Source organism: Oncorhynchus clarkii, chromosome 4, assembly GCF_045791955.1.
Source record: "Oncorhynchus clarkii lewisi isolate Uvic-CL-2024 chromosome 4, UVic_Ocla_1.0, whole genome shotgun sequence".
Classification (NCBI taxonomy): domain Eukaryota; kingdom Metazoa; phylum Chordata; class Actinopteri; order Salmoniformes; family Salmonidae; genus Oncorhynchus; species Oncorhynchus clarkii.
Genome location: NC_092150.1, coordinates 95,278,013 through 95,301,960, shown reverse-complemented (window position 1 = coordinate 95,301,960; position 23,948 = coordinate 95,278,013). Strand labels below are relative to the sequence as shown.

Genomic DNA, 23,948 nt, shown 5'->3' with positions numbered 1-23,948 from the left:
CCAAAGCTTTTTTGATCACAGAAGTCAACAAATGAGGGTGCCTGGGGACATGCAGGGCCTGGGTTTACCTCCACATCACCCGCGGAACAGAGGAGGAGTAGTATGAGGGTGCGGCTAAAGGCTATCAAAACTGGTCGCCTACAGCGTTGGGGATATGTAGATATGACATAAAAAAACAGCCGTTTCCAGCTACAATAGTCATTTACAACATTAACAATGTCAACACTGTATTTCTGATCAATTTTATGTTGTTTTAATGGACAAAAAATGTTTGCTTTTCTTTCAAAAACAAGGACATTTCTAAGTTACGCCAAACTTTTGAAGGGTAGTGTGTGTATATATACACACACTACCCTTCAAAAGTTTGGCGTAACTTAGAAATGTCCTTGTTTTTGAAGGAAAAGCACATTTTATATAGTATATAACGTGTATATATATATATATATATATATATATATATATATATATAGCGTGTATATATATATATATATATATATACACTATATATACACTATATACTATATACTATAGAGACACAATATAGACATTATAAAGAGACACAATATAGACATTATAAAGACACCATAAATAAACTACATAGACATTATATACACTCTATACACACTATATACACTCTATACACACTATATACTCTATATATACACTATATTACCAACTATATACACTCTATACACACTATATACTCTATATACACTATATTAACACTATATACACTCTATATATACACTATATTAACACTATATACACGATATGGACACAATATAGATGCTATAAATAAAATTTATAGACACCATATGCACACTATAGACATTATAAATATACTATATAGACACTATATAGACACTATATATACACTATGTTTGCACTATGTTTACGCTATATACAGTTGAAGTCTGAAGTTTACATACACCTTAGCCAAATACATTTAAACTCAGTTTTTCACAATTCCTGACATTTAATCCTAGTAAAAATCCCCTGTTTTAGGTCAGTTAGGATTACCAGTTTACTTCAATAATGTGAAATATCAGAAAAATAGTAGAGAGAATTATTTCTTTCAGCTTTTATATCTTTCATCGCATTCCCAGTGGGTCAGAAGTTTACATACACTGAATTAGTATTTGGTAGCATTGCCTTTAAATCATTTAAGTTGGGTCAAATGTTTTGGGTAGCCTTCCACAAGCTTCCCACAATAAGTTGGGTGAATTTTGGCCCATTCCTCCTGACAGAGCTGGTGTAACTGAGTCAGGTTTGTAGGCTCGCACACGCTTTTTCAGTTCTGCCCACAAATGTTCTATAGGATTGAGGTCAGGGCTTTGTGATGGCCACTCCAATACCTTGACTTTGTTGTCCTTAAGCCATTTTGCACAACTTTGGAAGTATGCTTGAGATCATTAGAACCATTTGCAACCAAGATTTAACTTCCTGACTGATGTCTTGAGATGTTGCTTCAGTATATACACATAATTTTCCTTCCTCATGACACCATCTATTTTGTGAAGTGCACCACTCCCTCCTGCAGCAAAGCACCCCCACGACTACAGACACTAGGGACACCCCGAATCAGCTCTGAGAGGCTACACCGAACATTAACACGCAGCCGGGCCGGTGCATAGCAAGGAACCTGCCACTGACAGCTGACCCAAACATCACCCGCCCCCCTGCACTTCTCTCTCGCTCTTCACATTCAACGCTCTTCGCATTCAACCAAAGACAAACAACACTGTTGTGCAGGTATCCGCGGTGGAGCCGGAAAATGTTTGTTCCCTTGGACTGTTGGCGTGCAGCTGTTAAAACTCATTTGAATCTGCTGGGGTGTCGCGTGCTATTAAATGTATAATCTGCCACATATTCGTTGTTGTCACGATCCGATGGAACTTGATGCAGCTAAATAAATAATTATTATGACCTGAATAAGGATTCTATGAGACTATCAAAACATCCAAGAGGATCCTAATAGGACCTTCCAGGACTATGATCAGTTTCCCCCACTGCACCCCTCTACTAGCTAGAATCAGGAAATGGCTGCTCCTTGTTTGACTCCAGGTGAGTGTAAATGGCTGCTCCTGGTTGGACTCCAGGTGAGTGTAAATAGCTGCTCCTTGTTGGACTCCAGGTGAGTGAAAATGGCTGCTCCTTGTTGGACTCCAGGTGAGTGTAAATGGCTGCTCCTTGTTGGACTCCAGGTGAGTGTAAATGGCTGCTCCTTGTTGGACTCCAGGTGAGTGTAAATGGCTGCTCCTTGTTGGACTCCAGGTGAGTGTAAATGGCTGCTCCTTGTTGGACTCCAGGTGAGTGTAAATGGCTGCTCCTTGTTGGACTCCAGGTGAGTGTAAATGGCTGCTTCTTGTTGGACTCCAGGTGAGTGTAAATAGCTGGTCCTTGTTGGACTCCAGGTGAGTGTAAATGGCTGCTCCTTGTTGGACTCCAGGTGAGTGTAAATGGCTGCTCCTTGTTGGACTCCAGGTGAGTGCAAATAGCTGCTCCTTGTTGGACTCCAGGTGACTTGGGTGTTCCATCCATAGCAGTGGATGCCCCTGCAGCTGCCTATCCCTGTCCTAGTCAATCAACTGCCTGGACCACTGTTGCCCCCCTCCGCTGGGCCGTGCTGTCTGGATCAGAACTCTGTCCCTTTGGCTGTTGTGTCCTGCACACAGCCTGAACTACCATTATCTGGATCAGAGCTCTGTCCTTTTGGCTGTTGTGTCCTGTACACAGCCTGAACCACCACTCTCTGGATCAGAGCTTTGTCCTTTTGGCTGTTGTGTCCTGCACACAGCCGGCGTCTCAGCAGCCCTCTTCTCAGGTGAGTTCTGGCTCTTGCCTCACAATCTGCTTCAAGACACGACAGATGACGGATCATTCTGGCTATTGTGATAGGGAGTTCAATGGTGAGGCATATATCTGTACCTGGGGCAAAGACTTTGTGTTTTCTTCGGGCAAAAGTCACCAGGTTTCTTCCCGAGGCTGTGAGTCAGTCACCGGTGCTGATACTGTCATGGTTCATGTGGGGTCAAAGTTCAGGATATCATCAGGTTGCTTCCCGAGGCTGTGAGTCAGTCACGATTCATGTGGGGTCAAAGTTCAGGATATCACCAGGTTGCTTCCCGAGGCTGTGAGTCAGTCACTGGGGGCTGATACTGTCATGGTTCACGTGGGGTCAAATTACATTGTGAAGGGCAGCTCAGAACAGCTGAAGATTGTGTGTGTGTGCGTGCGTGCGTGCGTGCGTGCGTGCGTGCGTGCGTGCGTGCGTGTGTGTGTGTGTGTGTGTGTGTGTGTGTGTGTGTGTGTGTGTGTGTGTGCATGTACCTGAAGTGTGTGAGGTGTCTCTGTATATCCAGGTCCAGTATAGGTGTGGGTCTGGAGGAGCCAAGAGGAGAACGGTCCTGACTCAACAGGTCCTGGAACTCTTTACAGATCTGCCTAAATGTCACAGGGAAAAGGTAAGAGGTTAGGGGTTAGAGGTTAAGAGATCAATATGTAAAATCAAATCAAAATTATTTGTCACATACACATGGTTAACATATGTTAATGCGAGTGTAGCGAAATGCTTGTGCTTCTAGTTCCGACAATGCAGTAATAACCAACGAGTAATCTAACTAACAATTCCAAAACTACTACCTTATACACACAAGTGTAAAGGGATAAAGAATATGTACATAAAGATATATGAATGAGTGATGGTACAGAGCGGCATAGGCAAGATGCAGTAGATGGTATCGAGTACAGTATATACATATGAGATGAGTATGTAAACAAAGTGGCATAGTTTAAAGTGGCTAGTGATACATGTATTACATAAAGATGCAGTAGATGATATAGAGTACAGTATATACGTATACATATGAGATGAATAATGTAGGGTATGTAAACATTATATTAGGTAGCATTGTTTAAAGTGGCTAGTGATATATTTTACATCAATTCCCATCAATTCCCATTATTAAAGTGGCTGGAGTTGAGTCAGTGTGTTGGCAGCAGCCACTCAATGTTAGTGGTGGCTGTTTAACAGTCTGATGGCCTTGAGATAGAAGCTGTTTTTCAGTCTCTCGGTCCCAGCTTTGATGCACCTGTACTGACCTCGCCTTCTGGATGATAGCGGGGTGAACAGGCAGTGGCTCGGGTGGTTGTTGTTCTTGATGATCTTTATGGCCTTCCTGTGACATCGGGTGGTGTAGGTGTCCTGGAGGGCAGGTAGTTTGCCCCCGGTGATGCGTTGTGCAGACCTCACTACCCTCTGGAGAGCCTTACGGTTGTGGGCGGAGCAGTTGCTGTACCAGGTGGTGATACAGCCCGACAGGATGCTCTCGATTGTGCATCTGTAGAAGTTTATGAGTGCTTTTGGTGACAAGCCTAATTTCTTCAGCCTCCTGAGGTTGAAGAGGCGCTGCTGCGCCTTCTTCACAATGCTGTCTGTGTGGGTGGACCAATTCAGTTTGTCTGTGATGTGTACGCCGAGGAACTTAAAACTTACTACCCTCTCCACTACTGTCCCATCGATGTGGATAGGGGGGTGTTCCCTCTGCTGTTTCCTGAAGTCCACAATCATCTCCTTAGTTTTGTTGACGTTGAGTGTGAGGTTATTTTCCTGACACCACACTCCGAAGGCCCTCACCTCCTCCCTGTAGGCCGTCTCGTCATTGTTGGTAATCAAGCCTACAACTGTTGTGTCGTCCGCAAACTTGATGATTGAGTTGGAGGCGTGCGTGGCCACGCAGTCGTGGGTGAACAGGGAGTACAGGAGAGGGCTCAGAACGCACCCTTGTGGGGCCCCAGTGTTGAGGATCAGGATCAAACATATGTGTGTGTGTGTGTGTGTGTGTGTGTGTGTGTGTGTGTGTGTGTGTGTGTGTGTGTGTGTGTGTGTGTGTGTGTGTGTGTGTGTGTGTGTGTGTGTGTGTGTGTGTGTGTGTGTGTGTGTGTGTGTGTGTGTTTGTCTTACTTGGTGGCCAGCACCATCTTCTTGCGCCCACTGGTCTCCTTGGGTTCATTGTGTTGTCTGGCTAGGTGTTCTCCTGCTGCCTTGGTAGGAAACTCTGTCTCACATGTATAACCAAAGTCTCTAGCCAGGTGGAGCGCCTCACCTACACAAACACAAACACACACATACACGTACACGTACACACACAAACATATTTTATTAGGAGGAGAATATTGATATAGGGATGAGTAAAATTAGAAGGTGTAGATTGATAGAGGGGTGAGTATAATTAGAAGGTGTAGATTGATATAGGGATGAGTATAATTAGAAGGTGTAGATTGATAGAGGGATGAGTATAATTAGAAGGTGTCGATTGATATAGGGATGAGTACAATTAGAAGGTATAGATTGATAGAGGGATGAGTATAATTAGAAGGTGTAGATTGATAGAGGGGTGAGTATAATTAGAAGGTGTAGATTGATATGGGGATGAGTATAATTAGAAGGTGTAGATTGATAGAGGGGTGAGTATAATTAGAAGGTGTAGATTGATAGAGGGATGAGTTTTATTAGGAGGTCCAGATTGATAGAGGGATTAGTTTTATTAGGTGTAGACTGATAGAGGGATGAGTTGTCTCAGAATGAGTAGATTGATAGAGGCATGAGTTTTATGAGAAGGTTGAGATTGATAGAGGGATGGGTTTATGAGAAGGTGTGGATTGATAGAGGGATGAGTTTTATGAGAAGGTTGAGATTGATAGAGGGATGGGTTTATGAGAAGGTGTGGATTGATAGAGGGATGCGTTTTATTAGGAGGTGTAGATTGATAGTGGGATGAGCTGTATTAAGAGGTGTAGATTGATAGAGGGATGAGTTTTAATAGAAGGTGTAGATTGATAGTGGGATGAGTTTTATCAGAATGAGTAGATTGATAGAGTGATGGTTTTTAAAGGTGCATATTGATAGAAGGATGATTTTTATACAGAGGTGTAGATTGACAGAGGGATGAGTTGTATTAGGTGTACATTGATAGAGGGAAGAGTTTTAATAGAAGATGGTGATTGTTAGGTGTGATAGAAGGTGTAGATTGATAGTGGGATTAGCTGTATTAGGAGGTGTAGATTGATAGAGGGGTGAGTTGTATTAGGAGGTGTAGATAGTGGGATGAGTTTTATTTGATGGTGTAGATTGATAGAGTGATGGGTTTTATTATGTGTAGATTGATGGAGGGATTCGTTTTAAAAGAAGGTGTAGAGTGATAAGAAGATTACTTTTATTAGGAGGTATAGATTGAAAAGGGATCACTTGTATTAGGAGGTGTAAATTGATAGAGGAATGAGTTTGGTTTGAAGGTGTAGATTTACAGTATTAAGTATAGATTGCTATAGGGATGAGATTTATCAGAATGAGTAGATTGATAGAGTGATTGGTTTTAAAGGTGCATATTGACAGAAGGATGAGTTGTATTAGAAGGTGTAGATTTATAGAGGGATGAGTTTTATTAGGAGGTGTAGATTGATAGAGGGATGAGTTTTATTAGGAGGTGTAGATTGATAGAGGGAATAAGTTTTATTAGGAGGTGTAGATTGATAGTGGGAATAGCTGTATTACGAGGTGTAGATTGATATAGGGTTGCGTTTTATTGGGTGTGTACTGATAGAGGGATGAGTTTTATAAGAAGGTGAAGATTGATAAGGATATTCAATTTATTAGGTGTAGATTGAAAAGGGATGAGTTATTTAAGAAGGTGTCGATTGATAGAGGGATGAGTTTTATTAGAATATCCAGATTGATAGAGGGATGAATTGTATTAGGTGGAGATTGATAGTGTGAAGAATTTTAATAGAAGATGTAGACTGATAGAGGGATGAGTTGTATTAGTTGGAGATTGATAGAGGGATGAGTTTTATTAGAATGTGTAGACTGATAGAGGGATGCGTTTTTATTAGGAGGTGCAGATTGATGGAGGGGTGAGTTTTATTAGGTGTGTACTGATAGAGGGATGAGTTTTATAAGAAGGTGAAGATTGATAAGGAGATTCGTTTTATTAAGAGGTGTAGATTGAAAAGGAATGAGTTATATAAGAAGCTGTCGATTGATAGAGGGATGAGTTTAATTAGGAGGTGTACATTGAAAGAGGGATGAGTTTGGTTTGAAGGTGTAGATTGATAGATGGATGAGTTTTATTAGGAGATCCAGATTGATAGAGGGGTGAGTTGTATTAGGTGTAGATTGATAGAGGGCTGAGTTGTATTAGGTGTAGATTGATAGAGGGGTGAGTTTTATTGGGATATGTAGATAGAGGGATAAGTTATATTCTGAGTATTTTGATAGAGGGATGAGTTTCATTAGGTGTGTATTGATGGAGGGATGAGTTTTATTAGATGTTGTAGATTGACAGAAGGAGGAGTTTTATTATGTGTATATTGATAGAAGGATGAGTTGTATTAGAAGGTGTAGATTGATAGAGGGATTAGTCTAATTAGGAGGTCTAGATTGACTGAGGGATGAATTTTATTTGGAGGTGTAGTTTGACTGAGGGGTGAGTTTTATCAGGTGTAGATTGATAGAGGGTTGTGTTTTGTTATGAGGTGTAGATTGATAGTTAGGATGTCTAGATTGATTGAGGGATGAGATGTATTAGGAGGTGCAGATAGATTGAGGGATGAAATGTATTAGGAGGTGTAGATTGATAGAGGGATGAGTTTAATTATAATGTTTAGATTGATAGAATGATGACTTTATTAGGAGGTGCAATTTGATAGAATAATGAGTTTATTAGGAGGTGTAGATTGATTGAGGGATGAATTTTATTAGGAGGTCCAGAATGATGGAGGGGTGAGTTTTATTAGAAGGTGTAGATTGGTAGAGGGATGTGTTTTATTAGGTGTAGATTGATAGAAGGCTGAGTTTTATTAGAAGGTCTAGATTGATTGAGGGATTCGTTTTATTAGGAGCTGGGTATCGAGGGGCGAGTTTTATTAGGTGTGTACTGACAGAGGGATGAGTTTTATTCAAAGGTGTAGATTGATGTAGTGATGAGCTTTATTAGAAGGTGTAGATTGATATGGGGATGAGTTTTATTAGGAGGTGTAGATTGATAGAGGGGTGAGATGTATTAGGAGGTTCAGATTGATAGAGTGATGAGTTTCATTAGAAGGCACAGATTGATAGAGGGGTGAGTTTTATTAGGTACAGCTTTATAGAGGGATGAGTTTAATTAGATAGTGTAGATTGACAGAGGGATGAGTTTTATTAGGTGTCGAATGAAGGAGGATTGGATGTATTATGAGGTGTAGATTTATAGAGTGGTGAGTTGTTTTAGGAGGTGTAGATTTCAATGTGTAGATTGAGGGATGAGTTTTATTAGGAGGTGTAGATTGATAGAGAGGTGAGTTGTTTTAGGAGGTGTAGATTTCAATGTGTAGATTGAGGGATGAGTTTTATTAGGAGGTATAGATTGATAGAGGGATGTGTTTTATTAGGTGTAGATTTATAGAGAGATGAGTTTTATTAGGAGGTCCAGATTGATAGAGGGATGAGTTTTATTAGGAGGTATAGATTGATAGAGGGATGAGTTGTATTAAGTGCAGATTGATAGAGGGATGAGATTTTTTAGGTTTAGTTGAATAGAGGGATGAGTTTTATTAGGAGTTCCAGATTGATAGAGGGATGAGTTGTATTAGGTGTAGATTGATAGAGGGATGAGATTTATCAGAATGAGTATATTGATAGAGGGATTAGTTTTATTAGGAGGTGTAGATTGATAGATGGATGAGTTTTATTAGGAGGTATAGATTGATAGAGGGATGTGTTTTATTAGGTGTAGATTGATAGAGGGATGAGATTTTTTAGGTGTAGATTGATAGAGGGAAGAGTTTTATTAGGAGGTACAGATTGATAGAGGGGTGAGTTTTATTAGGTACAGCTTTATAGAGGGATGAGTTTAATTAGATAGTGTAGATTGACAGAGGGATGAGTTTTATTAGGTGTCAAATGAAGGAGGATTGGATGTATTATGAGGTGTAGATTTATAGAGTGGTGAGTTGTATTAGGAGGTGTAGATTTCAATGTGTAGATTGAGGGATGAGTTTTATTAGGAGGTGTAGATTGATAGAGTGGTGAGTTGTATTAGGAGGTGTAGATTGATAGAGGGATGAGTTTTATTAGGAGGTGTAGATTGATAGAGGGATGAGTTTTATTAGGAGGTATAGATTGATAGAGTGATGAGAATTATTAGGTGTAGATTGATAGAGGGATGAGTTTTATTAGGAGGTGTAGATTGATAGAGGGATGTGTTTTATTAGGTGTAGATTGACAGAGTGATGAGAATTATTAGGTGTAGATTTATAGAGGGATGAGTTTTATTAGGAGGTCCAGATTGATAGAGGGATGAGTTTTATTAGGAGGTATAGATTGATAGAGGGGTGAGTTTTATTAGGAGGTATAGATTGATAGAGGGTTGAGTTATATTAAGTGCAGATTTATAGAGGGATGAGATTTATCAGAATGAGTATATTGATAGAGGGATGAGTTTTATTAGGAGGTGTAGATTGGTAGAGGGGTGTGTTTTATTAGAAGGTGTAGATTGGTAGAGGGATGTGTTTTATTAGAAGGTGTAGATTGGTAGAGGGACGAGTTTTATTAGGAGGTATAGATTGATAGAGGGATGAGTTGAATTAAGTGCAGATTGATAGAGGGATGAGATTTATTAGGTGTAGATTGATAGAAGGCTGAGTTTTATTAGGAGGTCCAGAATGATGGAATGTGTTTTATTAGAAGGTGTAGATTGGTAGAGGGAAGTGTTTTATTAGAAGGTGTAGATTGGTAGAGGGATGTGTTTTATTAGGTGTAGATTGGTAGAGGGATGTGTTTTATTAGGAGGTATAGATTGATTGAGGGATGAGTTGTATTGGGGGTGTAGATTGATAGTGGGATGACCTCATCCTTTCATAGTCATATTAGAATGAGTAGATTGAAAGAGGGATGAGTTTTATTAAGAGGGGTAGATGGTTAAATGGATGAGTTTTATTAGTAGGTCCATATTTATAGAGGGATGAGTTTTATTAGGTGTAGATTGACATAGGGACTAGTTTTATTAGAATGAGTAGATTGATAACGGTTTGAGTTTAATTAAGAGGTCGATAGTGATAGATGGTTAAGTTTTATTAGGTTTCTATTGACAGAGCGATGAGTTTTATTAGAAGGTGTAAATTGGTAGAGGGATGAGTTTTATTAGGTTTAGATTGATAGAGGGATGAGTCTTATTAGAAGATGTAGATTGATAGAGGGGTGAGTTTTATTAGGTGTAGATTGATAGAGGGGTGAATTTTCCTAGAAGATGTAGATCGACAGAGGAATACATTTTATTAGGTGTAGATTGATAGAGGGTTGAGGTTTTTTGGAAGGTGTAGGTTAATAGAGGCATGAGTTTTTTTTAGAAGGTCTAGGTTGATAGAGGGATGAATTATATTAGGTGGTCCAGATTGATTGAGGGATGAGTTATTCTTACCTTCCACCAGAGAGGTGAGGAGTGTAACGTTGGCAGCTTTTCTCCGTCCAGCTGGCAGGTTGAGTCCCAGTCGATCTAACTTTTCCCTCAGACAACGACCACCATTCTTAGACTTAGCTCTGCATTAAAATACATTATCACAGCAATAAAATAAAATATACTATCATCTCGTTAAAATAATTAACATATTAATATCAATTAACCCCCTAAAGTCGATGTCCTCTCACCCGCGGTAATATAATTAGCATTAGGGTTCAAATCTGGCAGATATCTGTATTTGTTTTGCATTGGATGCATCTCAATCCACCTATATCGCACCGCCCCATCTGCGGTGAAAAGTAACAGAGCTAGAGAGGTGTTTATTAGACCATGAGACAGCCCATCTGCGGTGAAAAGTAACAGAGCTAGAGAGGTGTTTATCAGACCATGAGACAGCCCATCTGCGGTGAAAGGTAACAGAGCTAGAGAGGTGTTTATCAGACCATGAGACAGCCCATCTGCGGTGAAAGGTAACAGAGCTAGAGAGGTGTTTATCAGACCATGAGACAGCCCATCTGCTGTGAAAGGTAACAGAGCTAGAGCGGTGTTTATCTGACCATGAGACCGAAAATCTGTAGCGTCCAAACGGTTTGCTCTACGTCCCCAAGGAGCGTCTTGGGACTCGTCTTAAGTCGATACAGCTGTTCTGCCAACTTCTGTATGGAGCGTCTGAACAGTTTACGCTAACAGAGCTAGAAAGGTGTTTATCAGACCAGACACTAATATGACCCCTTTAGAAAGGTGAGATTTTGTTTTGCTCTAGGATCCCCCAGGCTTCACTCGTCTGAAGGTCCCCCGGTATCAGTTGAAAAAATGAATGGAAGTATAAATGGAGACTGTTTACTGTCAAAAATAAAGGGTTAAATACATGTACATTTAAAAAAAAAAAACATGTTTCCTGATCTTTCTTATATCTATCAGATATAGGAGATACACTTAAAAAATATTGGGGGACTGTTGTTCTGACTATCTGTTGTTCCGACTATCTGTTATTCAATGTGTTTCTATGGGCTAATAGCAATAAGGACTATCTGTTATTCAATGTATTTCTATTGGCTAATAGCAGTAAGGACTATCTGTTATTCAATGTGTTTCTATGGGCTAATAGCAGTAAGGACTGTCTGTTATTCAATGTGTTTCTATGGGCTAATAGCAGTAAGGACTATCTGTTATTCAATGTGTTTCTATGGGCTACTGGCAGTAAGGACTATATGTTATTCAATGTGTTTCTATGGGCTAATAGCAGTAAGGACTGTCTGTTATTCAATGTGTTTCTATGGGCTACTGGCAGTAAGGACTATCTGTTATTCATTGTGTTTCTATGGGCTAATAGCAGTACTCCATTATTTATGTTTTTGATATCATTTGAGTCTTCGAAAATTATGTAAATGTTTAGCTTCAAAATGTTTAGTACTATTGAGTGTGTGAGCGTGTGAGTGTGTGTGTGTGCGCGTGTTTTTTTGTGTTTGTGTGAGTGTGCATGTCTGTGTGCCAGTGTGTGTGTGTCTGTACCTGCGCAATATTCCTCCCAGAAGTGAGGCGTTGAGACACTCTGGAGGCGAGAGGCGTCTCTTCACCTCAGCGATGGTGACTTTATATTTAGAGGTTGAGCTCAGGAGGGACAGGCGGCCGGGGACAGAGCAGAACAGATCTGTAGGGTTCACCACACAGGTTCCTCCTAGATAGAACAAATATACACATGTTAAACAAACACAAGTAACATATAGTGTTCAGGGACCTTACCCCCCTCCAATAACCCTATGTGCTAACCTCCCCTAACCCCACTAACTACCCCTTAACCTCCTAACCCTCCCCTAACCTCCTAACCCCCGTGACCCTCCCCTAACCTCCTAACTCCCCTAAACCTCCCCTAACCCCCTAACCTCCCATAACCCCCAACCCCATAACCCCCCTAAATTCCTCTAACCCCCTAACCCCCATAACCCCCATAACCCCCAACCCCATAACCCCCCTAAATTCCTCTAACCCCCATAACCCCCAACCCCATAACCCCCTAAATTCCTCTAACCCCCATAACCCCCTAACCCTCCCTAACCCCCCTTTCTTCCTCTAACTCCCCATAACCCCCCATAACCCCCAACCCCATAACCCCCTAACTTCCTCTAACATCCATAACCCCCTACCCCAACCCCCTAACCCTCCCCTGAACCCTCCCTTAACCCCCTTAACCCTCCTTTAACCGCCCTAATCCTCCCCTAACCCTCCTAACCCCCCATAACCCCCAACCCCATAACACCCTTAACTTCCTTTAAACACCCTACCTCATCCCCCTAACCATCCCCTAACCCCCTTAACCCTCCTTTAACCCCCCTAACTCTCCCCTAACCCTCCCTTAACCCCCCTAAATTGTATGGTTGAGAGAGATGAGGTAAAAAGAATGACAAATAAGTCTGGCTGCACAACCAATTGGCAAACGTACTGCAAATTGAATAAACTGAATAAAAAAATATGAGAAAACATATTATAAAACAGAGATAAATGATTTTAAGAATGATAGTAAAAAGTTTTAGAGCACCTTAAATGACATTTTGGGCAAAAAACATACAAACTCATTCATTGAATCAGATGGCTCGTTCATCACAAAGCCCACAGATATAGCCAACTATTTTAATGATTTTTTCATCGGCAAGATTAGTAAACTTAGGCATGACATGCCAGCAACATACGTCGACACTACACGTCCAAGTATAACTGAACAAATTATGAAAGACAATCATTGTAATTTTGAATTCCGTAAAGTGAGTGTGGTGGAAGAGATGAAATAATTGTTGTTGTTAATCAGCAATGACAAGCCACCGGGGTCAGACAACTTGAAATGAACATTATTGAGGATAATAGTTGTCGATATTGCCAGTCCTATTTGCCATAACTTCAATCTAAGTCTACTAAATATCTGTGCCCTCAGGCCTGGAGGGAAGAAAAAGCTACGTAAGAATAGTAAAGCCCCCTTTACTGGCTTAAATAGCCCACCAATCAGCCTGTTACCAACCCTTAGTAAACTGTAAACAAATTGACCACAGACTTTCAACACGTGTTTCGGGAAAAACATTCAACAAGCACAGCACATACACAAATGACTGATGAATGGCTGAGAGAAATTGATGGTACAAAGATAGTGGGGGCTGTTTTGTAAGAATTTAGCTCTGTTTTTGACATTTTCAATCATAGTCTGCTGCTGGAAAAGCTTATTTGTTATGGATTTACACCCCCTACTATATTGTGGATAAATAGTTACCTGTCTAACAGAGGGTGTTCTTTAAAACTTGTTAGGGATAGGGGGCAGTATTCGTAATTTTGGATGACTGAGGTGTCCAAAGTAAACTGCCTGTTACTCAGGTCCAGAAGCTAGGATATGCATATGCATGGTGGTATTAGAAGGGAAGCACTTTAAAGTTTCTAAAACTGTTAAAATACTGTCTGTGAGTATAACAGAACTGATTTGGCAGGCAAAAACCCAAGGACCAATTTTCTTTCTTTTGACCTGCCAGCCAATTCCAAGTTTAAGCTATTGAAACCAAAGACTTCCGCCTCCCAAAAGGCAGTTCCTATTGCTAATACTAGATGTCAACAATCTTTACATACATGGTTTCAGGCTTGTATTCTGAAAAACCAACGAGGAATAGTTGTTTCTCCTCAGCGCGTCCCATGGCAAAATTAGTCTCATTGCTCACGTGACCGAGGGAGCACGCTGCGTTCTTTTCCTTTCCTATTGAAAAAAGTTTGCTCCGTATGAAATATGATCATTTATTTAGATATTAGAGTACCTAATAATGAATTAGAAACGTTGTTTGTTTTGTTTGGATAAACTTTACTGGTAACTTTTGGAACTCCTATGTCTGCATTCTGAACGGGTGGATTACTTATCTCAATGACGACAACTAAACGGACTATTTGGGATATAAAGATCGAACAAAATGACCATTCATTGTGTTCCTGGGACTCTTGTGAATGCGATCAGAGGAAGATCTTCAAAAGTAAGTGACTTATTTTATTGCTATTTGGGATTTTGTGACGTCTGTGCTTGTTTGGATAATATGCTGGTGTGGGGCGCTGACCTGAGATAATCGAATGCTGTGCTTTCGCCGTAAAATCTTTTTGAAATCTGACGATGCGGTTAGATTGCCAAGACTCTAAGCTAAAGAATCACGTATGACACTTGTATTATCATGAAGTTTAATATTAAGTTTTCTGTATTTTCAATTTGGCGCTGTGCAATTTCACCGGATGTTGTCGAGGTGGGACCCCTGCGCCAGAAAGGTTAATGGAAGCCTCTCCCACATAATCCAGGTAGAATCAGGAATTCCCCAGGGCAGCTGTCTTGGCTCCTTACTTTTTTCAATCTTTACTAACAACATGCCTCTGGCTTTGAGTAAAGCCAGTGTGTCTATGTACTGTATGTGTTGTGAATCCAGCCAACATGTCAGATTTCAAAAAGGCTTTTCAGCGAAAGCAAACGATGCTAATATCTGAGGATAGCACCTCCGTAAACAAAAGAGAGAAAACATATTTCAACCCTGCAGGCGCGACACAAAATGCAGAAATAAAAATATAAATCATGCCTTAACTTTGACGATCTTCTTCTGTTGGCACTCCAATATGTCCCATAAACATCACAAATGGTCCTTTTGTTCGATTAATTCCATCCATATATATCCAAAATGTCAATTTATTTGGCGTATTTGATCCAGAAAAACACCGGTTACAACTTGCGCAACGTGACTACAAAATTTCTCAAAAGTTACCTGTAAACTTTGCCAAAACATTTCAAACTACTTTTGTAATACAACTAGGTATTTTTTAAAGTAAATAATCAACAAAATTGAAGACGGGATGATTTGTGTTCAATACAGGAAGAAAACAAACTGACGCTAGCTTTCTGGTCACGCGCCTCTATCAAACAGTACACATGAAGTGACCCTCGTTTTGAACAGGGCTACTTCTTCAATACACAAAGGAAAAACCTCAATCAATTTCTAAAGACTGGTGACATCAAGTGGAAGCGGTAGGAACTGCAAGCAAGTTCAAGCAGTTTTAGAAACTTCAGAGTGTTTTCTATCCAAATCTACTCATTATATGCATATCTTATCTTCTGGTGATGAGTAGCAGGCAGTTGAATTTGGGCATGCCAAAATTCCAAATACCCGCCCCCTATCCTAGAGAAGTTAACAAAGAGCTACAGTTAGTTTTAGAATGGGTGGTAAGGTATAAGTTAGTCCTAAATATTTCAAAAACTAAAAGCATTGTATTTGGGACAAATCATTCACTTAACCCTAAACCTCAACCAAATCTTTTAATGCAAAATGTGGAAATTGAGCAATTTGAGGTGACTAAACTGCTTGGAGTAACCCTGGATTGTAAACTGTCATGGTCAAAACATGTTGATACAACAGTAGCTAAGATGGGGAGAAGTCTGTCCATAATAAAGTGCTGCTCTACCTACCTTCTTAACAACACTATCAACAAGGCAGGTCCTACAGGCACTAGTTTGTCGCACCTGGACTACTGTTCAGTCATGTGGTCAGGTGCCACAAAGAGGGATTTGGAAAATTACAATCGTCTCCGAACAGGGCAACACGGCTGGCCGTTAAATGTATACGGGGAGCTAACATTAATAATATGCATGTCAATCTGTCATGGAATAAAGTGGAGGAGAGATTGACTTCATCACTACTTGTATTTATGAGAGGTATTGACATGTTGAATTGCACCTAGCTGTCTGTTTAAACTACTTGCACACTGCTCAGACACCCATGCATACTAAAACAAGACATGCCACCAGAGGTCTCTTCACAATCCCCAAGTCCAGAACAGACTATGGGAGGTGCACAGTACTACATAGAGCCATGACTACATGGAACTCAATTCCACATCAGGGAACTGATGCAGCAGTAGAATCAGATTGTCAAAACAGATGAAAATACACCTTATGGAACAGCAGGGACTGTGTAGAGACACACTAACAGCTACATACACACACTAGCACACACACTCTACACACACGTACATTGTAATATTGTTGTTTGGTGGTATTATACATTTATATTGCATATATGTAGTGGTGTAATAATTTTATATGATGTACATTTGTATATTTTGTTTTATATGTAATGTAAGTAACCCAAACACATTGGACCCCAGGAAGAGAAGCTGCTACCTTGGCAGCAGCTAATGGGGATCCGTGATAAACCCCAGGAAGAATAGCTGCTACCTTGGCTGCAGCTAATGGGGATCCCTGATAAATATAATTGGAAAAGAAAAGGCTCAACGCTTGCTCACCATTAAAAATGTGTAGTTTTATTAGACAAGGTTAAAAGATTGATGTTCCCTAATAAATACAAATACAAAACAACCCTAGCAGCTGCTAACAGTCTGGGAGGCATCGCATCAGGGTAACAGGGAGGTTGGACTGACAACACTTTATCAATGAGAACACAGACATTGATTAACTCTAATTTAAATAAGGCTTGCAAATCCAGCCATAGTCTTTCACTATTTGATACGGGATTAAATATGGTCATAGGCTAACGTGTACGTGCGTGTGCGTGTGTGTGCGTTTGTGTGTGTGAATTTCGGCTGTGTGACAGTTTCCGGCCTGGCATGTCAGTCAAGCTCACATCTCTGAAAGCTGTGAGTTCACATCATATTAATTCCTCCAAAAATGTTTTGAATCAAAGTAGTTTGTATTTTATGTTGCCACGGGCAATGGAAAAGGAGCTATTGCCGATAGTACGATGGAGCGCGTGGGCCCAGAGGCGATAGCTCTATTTAAGCAGCGGAGAGTAGCCTCGGGCAGCGGCGGAGCAGCGGCGGGATCACACTCGGAATCAAGCGCCTTTTACAAGTTTACCATGAAAATGAAAGAAAATGAGACATGGGCCAAATGTCATTCTCCTCCTATTTTAACCACAATGTTTATAGCACCTGTCACAAGACAGCACAGCCCACACATACCCAGCAGCCGTCTGAGAGAGGGTGCATGCACGTGGAGGATGATAAGCTTGATCTGATGCTGAAGGCTTGGTGGGATACTGGTGATTAAAACACAGACACTGCTCTAAGTAGGAGCCGCGTTTCTGGAGACATTTCTTTTGAAAAAGGTTGTGTGAATATTCATGGCGCCAAAGCCGGCGTCAGAAAGAACAACATTAATATGATCTCAGCTGAATTCGGGCCGCGCCGCATTAGCATATCAAAGCGGCCGCCCGAGGCGAGAGAAGCTATCGATACGGGAGCGCGAGGTAAAGCAAAGATTATTGGTTGTGATGGTTGGAGCAGTGGAGCTCGCGGCTAAATCCTACACACCATTAACCAAAAGTGATAGCGGAGAGATTCCCGCATCAAGCTTCCAGAACCCCCCCTGTTATAGACTCGCTACTTTATATAGCCTCGCTACTGTTATTTTTCACTGTATTTTTACTGTTATTTTTATTTCTTTACTTACCTATTGTTCACCTAATACCTTTTTTGCACTATTGGTTAGAGCCTGTAAGTAAGCATTTCAATGTAAGGTCTATCTACACCTGTTGTATTCGGCGCACGTGACAAATACACTTTGATTTGATTTTATTTATGAAACATTAACAACTAGGCACAGGCTGTTCGGTGGAAAATTACACGTGTTTATTATAGCTCGAGAATAACGGAATAATAACGCATTCTTTGCTTCTTTCACATCAACAGAAAGTGATGCTGTAAAAATACCAGAAAGACGTTTGATTTGTGTTGTCCTTTTAGCTCTAGCTAAAAGTTTTTATTTAAATGTTCTAATTTTTGTTTTTAATTTACATTTTTATTTACTTTACCCCACAAACAAATGGAAAAGTCAACAGCCTAGTGGATTCAAATCAGCAGGAATAACATTTCAGAGTTCTAATGATCTTCTACACCCTTAGGCTATATTTCATTATACAATACATTTCCAATTTGTCAAAGGTAACAAGTAAGAAAAAACAGCCATAAGTTTTCACTAATGACATTAAAACATCATCCTGTTATTACTGTGAAGCTCAACATAATGAAATAACATCAAAACATCCTGCAGTTACAACTGTGAAGGCCAACACAATAAAATTACCAAAACATCCTTCCATTATTACTGTGAAGGCCAAACAATGAAATTACCAAACGACTATCATTATAACTGTTAGAATTACTATTGTTATTATTACTGTAATTATTATTACTCTTATTACAACTGTTATTATTACTTTTACTATTACTGTAATTATTATTACTCTTATTTCAACTGTTATTATTACTGTTATTATAACTATTATTATTACGTTTACTATAACTGTTATTATTACTGGTATTGTTAGTAGAATTACTGTTATTATAACTATTATTATTACGGTTACTAGAACTGTTATTATTACTGTTATTGTTAGTAGAATTACTGTTATTATAACTATTATTATTACGATTACTAGAACTGTTATTAGAACTGTCTGGGTGACTGTTATTATTACTGTTATTGTTGCTACTGTTATTATTGTTACTATTGTTACTGTTTTACTATTATTACTATTATAAATATTACTAATTGCCATTATTATTAATATTATTAATGTTATTATTATTGCTGTTATTATTGTTACTATTTTTACAGTTATTATTGTTACTATTATTACTGTTATTATTATCACGACTACTGCTGTTATTACAACTGTAATTATAATTGTTATCATTATTACTATTACAACTGTTATTATTATTATTATTACTGTTGTTATTATTATTGTGACCATTGTTACTGTTATCATTGTAACTATTATTACTGTTATTATTGTTACTATTATTGCTGTTATTACAACCGTAATTATAACTTATTATTTATGTTATTATAACTCTTACTATAACTTATTGTTATATGTATTATTATTATTCTTGTTATTATTATTATTATTGTTGCTGTCATTTTTATCATTGTTAGGCAATATTAATTTGGGTTTCTTCTTTTCATTGTTGATTTTGATAATAGAGTTGGTTAAGAGAATGACAGATCTGCGAGAAAGAATTACGCACTCTATTCTACAATGGAAGGTGCACTGATAGCGTCAATTAAACCCGACATTACAGCTTGAGGCATAGTAGTAGAATTCTCTGGATTGACGTGACATCCTAATTTAACCATTTTTAACACTAACTGAGAGAAAAATGAAAAATAGTACAGTGGTGTGTCATAAAATTGTCTAGTTCAACAAAAATATATTTTCCCTTGATTTAGATAATGCTTCCATCTTGTCTTTTCGATTATTCATTTTTACCAGACAGGGAAGGAGATGGGTATTCATGTTAATGTGTGTTTAAGGTGTGGGTTTTAAGGTGTGTGTGTAAGGTGTGTCTTACCTCTTCGGATGATGCCGCCTTGGCCATTGAGCACAAGCCCGCACTGCGCCTCCACGGAGCCCTGAAACAGCGTCACATTATTAATAATAATAATAGTACAAGGTCCGTGATAAACAATCAAGAATCGTAATCAAGAAACACACACACGAGCTTGGCGCAGTGCGTCAACCTCAGTGTTGACGAGAACGCTCAGCCCAGCCCACAGTGGTGTGTGTGTGTGTGTGTGTGTGTGTGTGTGTGTGTGTGTGTGTGTGTGTGTGTGTGTGTGTGTGTGTGTGTGTGTGTGTGTGTGTGTGTGTGTGTGTGTGTGTGTGTGTGTGTGTGTGTGTGTGTTTTGACACCTGCGCCTACCTGTTGTCACCGCTTATAACCGATCCTAACCACAGATGTGGAACCTGTTACACATGGTGATATCAGTGATGTCATCCGAACGACTGAGGAACATGAGCTGTTATTGAGAAGAACCCCGTTAATCCCCGGTGTGAGCAGCGAGCGGACGGGGTGCAGACACAACCCTGATTAAAATAAACACTCGGCTGTCTTTCTCGAAGAGGCCGTGTAAGTCTTTATAACAAACAAGGTTGTATAGAACATTTTTACTCCGAAGCTAAAGTGATTATAAAATCAATATACAAAACGCAGAGGTCTCGCATACATTAAGTGTCTAACAGGAGAAAGAGTTAGGGAGCCGGGGGAAAGGTGTGGCAGCTCTTTTGTTGAGCATGGAAATCTCTTTAGGCGCTCAAAAATGCGATGTGCTGCACGAGACAGACTGCATCTGTTCTACTCAGGTTCACGTGCCTTCATTTTCTAAAGAAGGTCGAAGATCTTTTCTAGTGGCTTGTGTGTGAGAGACCCCTTGCTCGCTCGTGTTTGTGCATTTCTGTGTGTTAGTGTGTGTGTGGTTACCCTTCTTACCAACACGCCACTCACAGGTCAGATAATCTACATAATGAAAGTGGTAATGATGGTGACATATTGAAATATATTAACATCTAAATAAAAATAAAGATTCTTAGTATCTATAATAATAATCAGAATCAGAATGATCAGAATAATAATAACTGTTATCCTCATCACCATCATAATAGCCTAAATAAGAGAACATTCACAACAGAAAGAAAGATATGGTAGGCTCTTGGATCTAGAACAGCTCCATTATTATAATTATTATTGTTGTTCTTATTATGGTTATTATTATAGTTGTTGTTGTCATTATTGTTATTATGGTTTTGTTATTATTGTTAGTTATTGTTATTATTGTGATTATTATTACCATTATTATTATTACAGGTCTTATCAGCAGACTATTTTACTATGCTACGCTATTAAAATTATTATTCAACAAGTTATCATATAGCCCTTTATAAATATTATTAATTAACTAGTTATTATCATATATTAATACCACAAACAAGTAGTTAGCAGATATCCCTATATTAGTACTATTAGTCAGCAAATATATATCTAGGTCTAGCAGATACATTTCTTCAGGTGTTCTACCTATTGAATTACTTGAATTACTTCTGGTATGCTAGTAGTTTAATTACTTCTGGTATGCTAGTAGTTTAATTACTTCTGGTATGCTGGTAATTGACTTACTTATGGTATGCTAGTAGTTTAATTACTTATGCTATGCTAGTAGTTTAATTACTTCTGGTATGCTAGTAGTTTAATTACTTATGCTATGCTAGTAGTTTAATTACCTTTGGTATGCTAGTAGTTTAATTACTTCCGGTATCCTACAAGTTGAATTACTTCTGGTATCTTACCAGTTTGGTTGTAAAATTAAGAAATGCGATAAAGGAATGATGCAACGTGTTTAAAACGAGATATTTTTGTCTCGTGCACAGTGTTTAACTGGAGGTTGTTCTGTCTAGTGCAGCAGTGTGTTTAACCAGAGCCGCGGCTCAGATGTCGCTGCATAAAGAACACGTTGATTGACATTAAAACGGTAATTGGATAAACTACGGTGCTTTACCGTGCCCGAGCAGCCCATTGTGCCCTGAACCCCAATCCCTTAATCCGCTTTCAGAAGAGAAGAGAGAACCAGCGTCTTTTCACCGCCTCACCAGCCGGACACACACACACACACCATTTCTTTACATCGAAAATAATATGTAAAATATAGGTCACGTGCATTTTGAATCAAATAGAGGGTGGACTGCATAATGAGGGTGAATTTCTCACATTAACTGTTTTAATGCAGAGTATATTCTATTCAGTTGTATTCTAGATTACTTCATATTTTAATTCCTCTCCATCTAATGTAATATCAGCCTAATGTCATATTCAGTCATGGAATATTCTGTTTTTATTTTGACTGAACCCTCCTCGTCCTACTCAGAATAACTGGAGTTCTGCAGAGCGTGAGAGAGCAGAGATACCCTCGTGTCTCTGTGTTTGGAACGGGACAGACAGACGGACTCTGAGAGTGACAAGAGTTAGGGTTTAGGAGTTAGGAAATAGGGTTTAGGAGATAGTGGCTAGGCTTTAGGAAATAGGGGCTAGGGTTTAGTATTTAGGGTCTGAAATTAAACTTTGTGGTGCACTATAGCCAGTATGGCTGTTGTGTGAATTGTTGGTGTTTGATCAGAATGACAACAGTGGAGGAGAGGAGAGAGAAGAGGAGAGGGGGTACCTGCAGGTCGTCCGCCCCGGGGGGAGGGAGCCCCAGACCGGCTGCAGGCAGCAGCCTCTGGTCGTGGTGCATGCCGTACTGCCCACCGTGTGATGTCATCAAAGACAGGTCATGGCGCCGGTAGGCGTCCAGGCAGCCCAGCTCGCGCCGCTGCTGCTCGTCCAGGCACGAGGACTTAAGTGCACGGGCGCTGTGCAGGTTGATGAAGTCTGTGTCTCCGTGGGTCGCGTGGTGAATCTGCTGGTAGTACTGCCCGGAGTGGAGAGAGTTGAGGCCGTACGCCTCTGGGCCCACGGCTGGGTGGGAGTGCTGGAAGTCATAGTGGAAGGACTGGTGGTGCAGGGGGGTGTACTGGTGGTTGGTGGAGAAGTAGGGCGAGGCAAACTCTGTAGCCGCCGCGGGGTAGGCTGTGAGCGGCGAAGACGAGCTGTAAGCCACCGAGGAGTTGGCGACGCTCTCAAGGCAACCTAGCTGCATCAGACGGTAACTGTTGGACCCGTCATGACGTATCTGAGAGGAATAAAGGAAAATATCAGCGGTGTCATTTCATTTACCATCTCTCTCTCTTTACCACTCTCTCTCTTTTAACACCTCAAACTCAAACACTCAAAGCTCTTAGAAAAAACACGAAGAAAATGTGATTCCCTGAGCCTGGGAGGGGTACGCACAGCAGCACAAGCCCTCAGTGTGTGTGTGCGTTGTACACGGTATCTGTCATTTTCAGTGCAGCGTTTTAGAGCGCGTGCTGTTCTATTATTATTTGGGTCTCAGCTCTGAACGCGCGCTGGGTGGCAGGTAAGTAGAGTGAGCCACCAGTGTTCCGCCCTAAATGTTATAATCACACCCGTTACCGGTTTACACACACAAGCCTCATCTGTCTCCCTCATTTTATTCCCTCACTCTTCACACAAATAAAAAACATTACTCCAGTTTTCCGTAGCCAGTCCTCTGCCATTACCCAGGGAAGCTTTGCTTTCTGGAGACGCATCACAACGATTTTACTTTAAATCTGCATGTATCAAACAGGTGTGATTACTATAACTTTAAATCTGCATGTATCAAACAGGTGTGATTACTATAACAGGTAGATGATTCCTAAATATTATTGATAATGAAGAGTGATAATAAATAAATACCTCGGCATCATGGACCAAACCGGGGAACGTGGCTGACATGGTGTTGCTCCGCTAACCAGCTTTCCCTCCTGATCGAACAAATGCTTTCCGTTAAAATCCCCAAACCGAGAGAAGTGGAAAAAGTCCCTGCACGGAGCCGCGGATAGCTGGTGGAACACGAGCGTTTTCCCTCTGTACCATCACACCGGCTGGCGCACAGATTTTGTACTTGCAGGGTATTTCTGTTGTGATGTCGTCGGTGGTCCCCTGATAATATAGTTAGAAAAATAAGCATCAGCACTGAGGAATGGATGGAGGACAATAGAAGAG

At 40.1% G+C, this 23,948-nt stretch overlaps 1 protein-coding gene across 1 annotated transcript in view; it reads right to left on the bottom strand.

Moving 5' to 3' along the window:
- The window catches only part of LOC139407930 (transcription factor AP-2 delta (activating enhancer binding protein 2 delta)), a 37,731-nt gene extending 14,014 nt beyond the window's left edge, over positions 1-23,717 (bottom strand). The window contains exons 1-7 of the mRNA XM_071151816.1: positions 23,640-23,717; positions 22,504-23,013; positions 19,863-19,923; positions 12,006-12,171; positions 10,455-10,573; positions 4,964-5,105; positions 3,331-3,444 (exon numbers count right to left, since the gene is read on the bottom strand). Of these exons, the coding sequence (XP_071007917.1) occupies positions 3,331-3,444; positions 4,964-5,105; positions 10,455-10,573; positions 12,006-12,171; positions 19,863-19,923; positions 22,504-23,013; positions 23,640-23,678 (1,151 nt within the window). The 5' untranslated portion in view covers positions 23,679-23,717. The remainder of the gene's footprint in view (positions 1-3,330; positions 3,445-4,963; positions 5,106-10,454; positions 10,574-12,005; positions 12,172-19,862; positions 19,924-22,503; positions 23,014-23,639) is intronic.
- Between the last annotated feature and the right edge of the window lie 231 nt (positions 23,718-23,948).